The sequence below is a fragment of the Eubalaena glacialis genome, chromosome 2 (genome assembly GCF_028564815.1).
Source record: "Eubalaena glacialis isolate mEubGla1 chromosome 2, mEubGla1.1.hap2.+ XY, whole genome shotgun sequence".
Classification (NCBI taxonomy): Eukaryota; Metazoa; Chordata; class Mammalia; order Artiodactyla; family Balaenidae; genus Eubalaena; species Eubalaena glacialis.
Window position 1 is genome coordinate 29,800,126 of NC_083717.1, and position 8,208 is coordinate 29,808,333.

The 8,208-nt window shown below is 49.3% G+C and overlaps 1 protein-coding gene across 2 annotated transcripts in view; it reads left to right on the plus strand.

Annotated features, from left to right (window-relative positions):
• LARP4B (La ribonucleoprotein 4B) overlaps positions 1–7,372 on the plus strand; it is an 82,928-nt gene extending 75,556 nt beyond the window's left edge. For both annotated transcript variants that reach the window (XM_061179710.1, XM_061179711.1), the window contains exons 15-18: positions 196–360; positions 2,470–2,588; positions 2,692–2,800; positions 3,892–7,372. In XM_061179710.1, the coding sequence (XP_061035693.1) occupies positions 196–360; positions 2,470–2,588; positions 2,692–2,800; positions 3,892–4,164 (666 nt within the window). In that variant the 3' untranslated portion in view covers positions 4,165–7,372. The remainder of the gene's footprint in view (positions 1–195; positions 361–2,469; positions 2,589–2,691; positions 2,801–3,891) is intronic.
• The last annotated feature ends 836 nt before the right edge of the window (positions 7,373–8,208 follow it).

An 8,208-nucleotide genomic window follows, 5' to 3' on the forward strand; every position in this document is an offset into this window, starting at 1 on the left:
ATGGTTGAAGTTGCCTGACAGATGACCTTTGATAGGTGACCAAGTCCGCGGGGTTGGGTTGGCCATCCGTTTCTCCAGACAGGTGTGGACCTCCGAAGACTAGGGAGCGAGTGTTTGCATCGCTCACCTGCGGTATTTCTGAGCCGCTCCTGCCCAGCCACCCCAGGGCGACTCCACGGTGTTCTTCTCTTTCAGAGGAGTCAGACTCAGTCTCCAACACCGCCCAGGCCGCCCTCCCCGAGCTTTGAATTAGGCCTCTCCAGCTTCCCCCCACTGCCTGGGGCGGCGGGGCATTTGAAGACGGAGGACTTGTTTGAGAACAGGCTGTCTGGCTTGCTCACAGGATCCTCCAAAGAAAGGGTAAGCTATCCCAAGCCTGATGCTCACTCAGCGCTGGCGTTCTGCTCTTTTCATGTGTGCTTTTTTCACATGCGGAAGAGGTTTATGAGGATAAGTGATTGCAGAGGCCATACAGGTTTTGAGTGGTAGGGTCAGAGGTGGAGCCCTGCGCTGGTGTACTGTACAGACACTCACTCACCCAGAAACTCAGGTTGCATTTTTATTCTTGCTATTCACGACCTGCTTTTATTTTACAAGTCAGCAGAATAAAAAAGAAAAATCTGAATTATACCAGAAGTAACATGTTTTTAATAATCTACATGAATAACCAGAAGCCCAGAGCAACTTTACTATAATACGGGTGGCTGTCGGCTAGCTCTGTGGTGTTCACGCCTCTGCAGTGATTACATCCCGGGAATCAGCGAGTGCTGCAAGAGCCCAGGGGCTCCCTGTGGCCCTGCTGCAGTCGACAAGCAGACCAGGGCAGAGGTGGCCGGAATGCCTTGTCCAGCGCCTGCTGAGTTCTCAGCCTGGCACTCCATCACGGCCACCCCTGTGTCTTTCTCCAGTGGGAACCCACCCACCAGCACCCCGCCTACTGCCCGAAGACCTAAGGAGTCAGAACCCCTGGCCTCTGGGTTGGGGAAGGCACTGCCCTGCAGACCGTGTCCAGCCCGTCTACACCTGCGGAGCCCCCACAGAGCCCCTCAGTACCAGGCGGGGTCACGGTGGGATTTATGAAGCCAGGTCTTTAGTTGTCTTCATACTAGTGTGTGGTTACTGCTCCCATTTTTAGCCTTCAAGGTTGAGAGGATTCCAAGACCCTGTATTTTGGAGAGAGAAGCACTTATTAAATGTGACGTGTCTTGTGCGTTATTGTAAGTCTTAAATTCTGAGTTATCAGTGCCCCATGGAATGATGTTAGAGAATCCTTGCAGCTCAGAGACCCTGAGTCCTGGCTTCACCCTGACCTTACTCCCCTTGGGGGTGGGCAGGGGAGCAGAACAAGCAGGCCTCCACCCCATTTCAAAATCAGTATTTTGTTTTTGTTTTTTTTTTAATTTTTACTATTTTTACATTGCGAGTTTGTGTAAAATTTATTTTGAAGAGAGAATTGCTACTTTTAAGAAGTCTGAGCCCAATTCCAGGTGGAAGAGACTGTGTCCCTGCTTCTTGGTGGAGTGCTCGGCGGCTCTGCGGGGCCCTGGGAGGCCTCGGACGGGAGGGGGGCGGTCTCGGGCGTGCTCTGGACGTAAGGGAGCTTTTACAAGAAGGAGGCGTTTTCCATGCCTATGTCTCCACCAGCCTTGAGCACAAAATCGTGAGAGGTGATGGTTCTCAGGGACCCCGTGTCTCCATCACCACCACCCCCGCCCCATGGTGGGGGGCAGTGCTATTCCTTCCATCTCACTCCCTCCAGAACCTCTCACTTCTAAACTTTTTATCTGCTTTGAAAAGTGAGATTTTGAGAAAACGCTTGTTTGCAGTTAGTCTCCCTTACAGTTCTTTATTTGCTGCCTTTTTTTTGTTAATTAACAGAAGGCTACATGTGTGAGTGGTTACTGCCCGTGGGGCTGGCATTCTCCAGGTGTTTGCCCTAAACAGACTAAGCCTCAGTTTCCTTCCCTGTTAAATCAGGAGAGTTAACACACTGCTTTCAGGGGCTGGTGGTGGATTCAGGTGGAAACTGATGTCAGCACCTGCACTCCTCAAGGCGCTCAGGTTTATTGGGATGGAGCTGTAACCTTATTGGTTTTCCCTGTAAAAACGGGTGAGCCGTACTGGATTGTGCTGGGAACTTACATTCACAGATCACGTGCCAGGCAGTGCTGGGCACTGGGGTGTCAGATGGGTGGAGGTTTCAGTACCTGTTCAGGTGGGAAAGCAGGCTTGCAGGCAATCGTGCTCATGCACAGAGGGAGGCCTCAGATTGGTGAGACGTCTGCCAAGAGGAAGGGGAGACCGGGGGCTGCTTCCCGGCCACAGTGTGTCCAGCTGTGCTCTGGGCTGGCCCACCTGTGCTCCCGGGAGGACGGCGAAGCCGGTACCATCTTTGTGTGTTTAAGATCATTGAGAAAGATCTGACGGACGTGCCTCTACGCGGTGATAAACTGCTTTTGATGGTTTCAGAGCCTGAACGCAGACGCAAGCACGAACACTCTCCCCGCGGTGCCCCCCCGAGAGCCCTCAGTGCCCTGTGCCGTGTCCGCAGCCTGCGAGCGTGCCCCCTCCGCTGCCCACCCGCCCGAGTAAGTCCGCCTGCACCTGATGCCTGCGCCCCGTGCTGTGCTCACTGCGGGGCTGCCCGCGGGGTCCGGATGTTCACGTGTCTGCCTGCTGGCGTCTTTCCAGGGATCCCAAGGTGGTGGAGAAGCAGAAGGAAACCCCGAGTGTGGACAGACCTCCTCCCACCCTGAGCACGACTGCGAGTAAATCGGTGCAGGTGGACGGCGCCGTCTCGGTATGTCGGGGGCGAGGATGCGGAGGGGCTCCCTGGAGCGGTGGCCGCCTGTGTGCACACCATGCTTTCTGTGCAGGGTACCCTGGGCATTTGCTAATAATTGTAACTAACCGATCTGGCTGTTCGTCGTCCCTGCAGCCATGGGTCATCTTGTTCAGGGTCAGTAGAGTGAGGCTGTCGCCCGAGGAGCCACAGCTTCCAGTTCCTGTCCCCCTAGGACTTAGGGTGGTCCAAGTGCGGGTCAGAGGGACGCCCACCTCCCACCCCGCCCGCGCCCCACCCGGGTCCACGCAGGCCTACCGACAGCTCCTCTTCCTCTCTCCTCCCCTGGGCGCTCAGTCCAGCTTTTTAAATTCTGATTTGCGTTGTCCCCAGTTTGATCTTGGGTGGGCCTTTAGAGTTTAGATTTGGGAGTTAAACCCTTATTGTCTGCTAGATTGAATCTTTAAAGAAAACTTTTTTATAGGTTAAAATTATTTTTAAGTTACAAATGGTTGATGGAGGTGACACACTTCTAAATGTCCTCATCTGTCATTTAGCCTTCATGCTTCCACTTACCTGAAAACCCTACTTTTTTGTTGTTGTTACCTCTGACTTTCCTGCAACCACACCTCCAGCCCTCTGTAGTTTGCAGTGTGTACAAATGCTTTGCAGAGATAGCTGTTGAAGGTCACCCATAAGTGACAGTCGGACCTCTTCCTGGGTCCAGGAGGCCTGCTCTGTGCCGAGGCAGATTGTCTGGCAGGGAGAGCAGATGCTGCTTCTGTGTTTTTCTAGGGTGTCTGGTGTCTGCCGCCTTTCAGGCTCGTATGTGGCTCAGAAGTGATTACGGGCCAGAGGCTGGAAAGAGTTCAGTCGGCACTTTTCATCTCCATGCCTTTTCTAGTTTTAACCATTTTTACAAGATATTTCTAGAGTATCTTGGAGGGAAAGTTGTGCTGCAAGGGAACCTCAGTTGTTGAAATGTAGGAATTCTTTATTTAAAATAATTTTGAACGTGGTTACAGTTGAAACCTTTTTTTACCTCTACCTCGAGTGAACCTTATTTTCGCATGTTGTCATATAATCCCAGAGCTGTGTCTGTTTCCCAGGAATTGCGAAAACCCAGCTACGCAGAGATTTGTCAGAGGACGAATAGAGAGCTGCCATCTTCCCCGTTGCAGCCCCAGAAAGAACAAAAGCCAAACACTGTTGGTTGTGGGAAGGAAGAAAAGAAGCTCGCCGAGAGAGAGCCCCCTGCCCCCAAGTCCAGCCCAGGACCACCCAAAGACCAGAGGAGACCGCCAGGCCGCCGGCCCTCTCCCCCAGCCTCGGGGCGGCGGCTGCACAGAGAACAGAGCCCCCCGCCCAGGTCCCCTCAGTGAGCGCCGAGGTCTGGGAGGGCTTCAAGGAGCTGAGGTCGCCACAACTAAGCACTGTCCTGCTCGGGATGTGAGTGAGCCGCTGGTTAGGAGCTTGCAGTGTAGATGAGGCCCACAAGGTGCCTGCAAGTTATTTTTCTTCTATGAGTCGGATTTCCCCCCTCTTGAAAAAAATCTATTTTTCAGGATTTAATTAATATAAACCTTATTTTAGGTTGGTGCTTAACTGGAGGTGATGCATAAGTCTGATTTTTTTCAGGATAGAAAATGCATTTATCCTAACAAATTGATATTTTTTATTAAGCCTCCATGTGGCTATGAATGCAAGCTATATATATATATAGTGAGTTTTTCTAAATTAAGCGGAACTATGCTACTTCATTTTTTAAAATAACTGGTTAGCAAGTGTGTATCTCTGAGATGTCCAGACCGCTGGGTGAGGCTGAGGACCGTGGGATTGAGGGCACAAGGCGATGCTATGAGTGTAGCCTGGGGAAGGGACGGGGTCCAGTGGCGCCACACGCTGGCCTGGGAGTTGTCCTTTCATTCAGAAGCCTAAGAAGTGGTTCTAGCATTTTTTAAGTAGAGCCCATTTTTGGTCCACTGGGCAGAGTAACCCTGCAGAGCACCGAGAGTCCTGATGTCCTGCCAGCAAGTAACCAGCTCCTCACTCCAGTCTCAAGTGGCTGTTATGTAAGATAAACTCAAAGCACATTGTGAATAGAACTTAAATGGAATATAAACTTTGTTGCCCACTGACATGTTACCACGAAATTGTACCCTGATGTTTTGCTCCCGAGAGCAGGTGGTGAGGGCATGGAGCCCGGCTCCCTCGTCTGCCCCAGTCGGCCCCACCTTACCCCTCCCGGGGTGCCTTTCCGAACCTCTGCGCACGGCACACAGATCGTGGGAGAAGGTGTTTGTGGTGCCCTCTGGTGTTGGAGGATCCAAGTTCCCTCTCTCTTTACCTCCAAGACAGGGTCTGTGATCCCTTCTCTAAGTGCTGCTCTCCAAGAACACGCATGCACTAAAGCTAGCAGTTGATAATAAACATAAATTATTTTGTTTTAAAATGCCTAAATTTTTTCTTTAAGTATTCTAAGCAGCAGACATTAAAATAAGACTATTTCCTGCTAAATGTAACCATACAGTTTATTCCACAAAATGTTATTTAACAAGACTAAGGTTTTTTCTTTTTAAAAAAGAGATTATTTCCATCCAATATTTAAAGACTTGAATTTTATTTAAACTTGAAAATGACTTTGCCTTAACTTTTGTATATGACAGCTTAGAGTTCCTGAGACCGGCCTGTGTTGGCGTGAGTGGGGTCTGCTGTCACGGTGTTACTGGGTAAGCACTGTAGGAAGAGCAAGCAGTCATGTTTGTAATTTACCTGGAAGATCTTACACAGTTGATCTTTTTTCAGACTGTTGAAAAATCCTGTAAATGCAAATAGTCGATACTGTATTAAATATGTGCACTTGGGCGTGTGTGCTTTGCTTGTACAGTTGTAAATAATCAGAACATATTAAAAAGGTACCCTAAAGAGAAAAAGCTGATAAAAATTGATATATTATAAATGTTGCTATTGACCTGGATGTAGATAAACTCAATGTTGTGGTTTGAATATTATTTTAATTTGTTGAGGTTTTTTCTTTTTCTCTTATACTGGTGTGCTGAACTGATTCTGCCTCTTTGCTGCTGTGAAAGGGAGATGGAAAGTCTTACTAAAACGTTCGAATATTTTCATGCTCTTCTTAAACATATGTAAGTATGTACTAATCACAGCTAATGTTGAAAGGGTTTTTGAGGTATAATCTGGAAAGTGGAAACTGGCAGGGTCTTCAAGTGAAAGTAAAAAATAATCTACTTAAAATTATAAATAGCTAATAGGCATGATCTGCCTGCCAGAGGAAAACAAGTCCATCTCCTTCAGAGCAGCGTCTTTATTCGAATACCTAGACACCCACACAGCACTCATATTTGCAAATGCCTGTAAAAGGAACAGGGGAATTTATTTCTTTGTAGTTTTGAAATTGCTGACTGAAAAAATCAGAAATAATTGACCTCTTACACCCAAACCAATGAGTACTGTAGAAAGAGCTGGAAAGGCCAGCTCCGAGCCCCCGGGATCCCATGACATGGTGGTCTCTGCCGGAGGAAGGAGCGATGCTGTCAGCACCATCCCCGAATCCCAAACACTGTGCAGCCCAGACACTGGTTTTTAATAGTGGCAGATCCTTTCCCTGGAGGCAGGTGTGTGGGGCCAGCCGTGCTGTCCGCCATTTGTGTGACCAGGGTGGAGCTGTGCATGCAGCTGGGATGAAGGTGACCATGACAGCAGCCGGGACCAGCCAGGTGGCATGGCCGGCCGGGCACATGAGGCCTACGCTCCCGCAGCCGAGTTAAGACTTCACTCTGATGTGATTTTTATAGCATTCTTTTTAATTAAGCAAGGGCGATATGCCAAAGAGCTATATAATGTCCCCCAATCTCCACCTTTCTGATATTCGTGAGGTTTTCCACTCACAGAAAAGCACAGGGGGTGCACAGCGGGAAGCTGTGGCGCCAGCCCACGGGCAGCCCCGCCATGCACAGCCGGTGTCTGGCTTCGTCCGTGTAAAATGTAACTCTTTCCTTTCCCCTGGCAGTACCTCAAGGTACAGAGTCAGAGACACAGCATCACAAATGGCATTTTAACTTGGACAATTGTGTGATGATACTTGTCATTTGGAGAGATAAGAATGAGAACCCGGCCCCGTTTCACCAGACATGAATTCAAGAAGAGTCGTTGCTTTTTAAGAGTCCGTGTCATGATGTTTCTGATCAGGCCCTCTTGTAACTGCATCACTGGTTGTTACTAGTGGTGGCAAGAAACCTGTCAAGTTGCCACGTGGTCAGGGCCACCACGGTGCCGTGTGGAGGCCAGTTTGGGGCCTCGCGGCCCTCGGGGACAGGTATGGCCCGTGTCTGCATCTGCGTCCGCGGGGAGCGGCGGACAATCGGCCTGAAGGAGCGGCCACGGCACCAGCTCGCAGAAGGGCAGTGACGCGGACGCCTCGCCAGGGCTTTTGTTTCTGTTCTATTTCTTTTCATTAAGACTGGAATCAAGCTTATGTGTAAACTATTGGTAATTTAAGTTTCCTTTGTGTCATTCAGTGTAAAACTGTCTAATTTGAAAAAATGTAGGTTATGAAAAATAAAGATTTAGGCACTGTTTGGGTTTTCTTTTCATTTTTTTTTTTTAATTAAAATTTTCTTCAAAATGCACCTTTTTAAAAAATAATATTTTGTTTGAACCCATCTGTGTCATGAGAATGAAATGCGGGTTCCGTCCACCCATGTTTGGATCGTAGCCCGAGTCCTCGCAGCAGGGGCACCGTGCCCAGCGGCTCAGTTGTGGGCCTCCAGGGTCGGCCCTCAAGCCAGTGTTCGTGAGGGCACAGTTTGTTAAATTTGAGGTTTACCACAGAAATAAGTACCCCTGTGTCAGGCTCTTGTTTCTTGTGTTAAATGGCCACGTCTCAGGAGACATCCCCATAAAATCACCAGGGGTGGAGGTGCGGCCATCGTGTTCGGATCCTAAGTGAGCCTCAGAAACGGTGATGGACTTCACGCTAAATCGGGGTGACGCCAGCAGCGGTGGTTGGGCCTCCAGCATGTGTTACGTGTGATGGCTGGTCCGCCAGCTGGTGACTGACCCACGCACCCCCTCCCCCGTGTTTCTACTGGGTTATCCTTCCCTTGTTGATGTTATCCTTCCCTTGTTGATGTGGGCTTCTTTGTCTCTGGCTGTTCATTCTTTGTTACATGTTGCAGATATTTCCTCTCAATCCCTACCAGTTGTCTTAACTCTATTTAGAGTAGCTTTTATCTTACAGTTTTTAATTATGTAGTGAAATTGACCCATCTTCTCCTTTATGGTTGAGTGTCTTGGTCTTGTTTATGAAGTCTCCCTCCTCCAGAGCCATGAAGACAATCTCCCTTGATGAATACATGTGTCTTCAGCCCATGTGGAGTTGATTATGTGTGTGTGTGTTGTGTGTG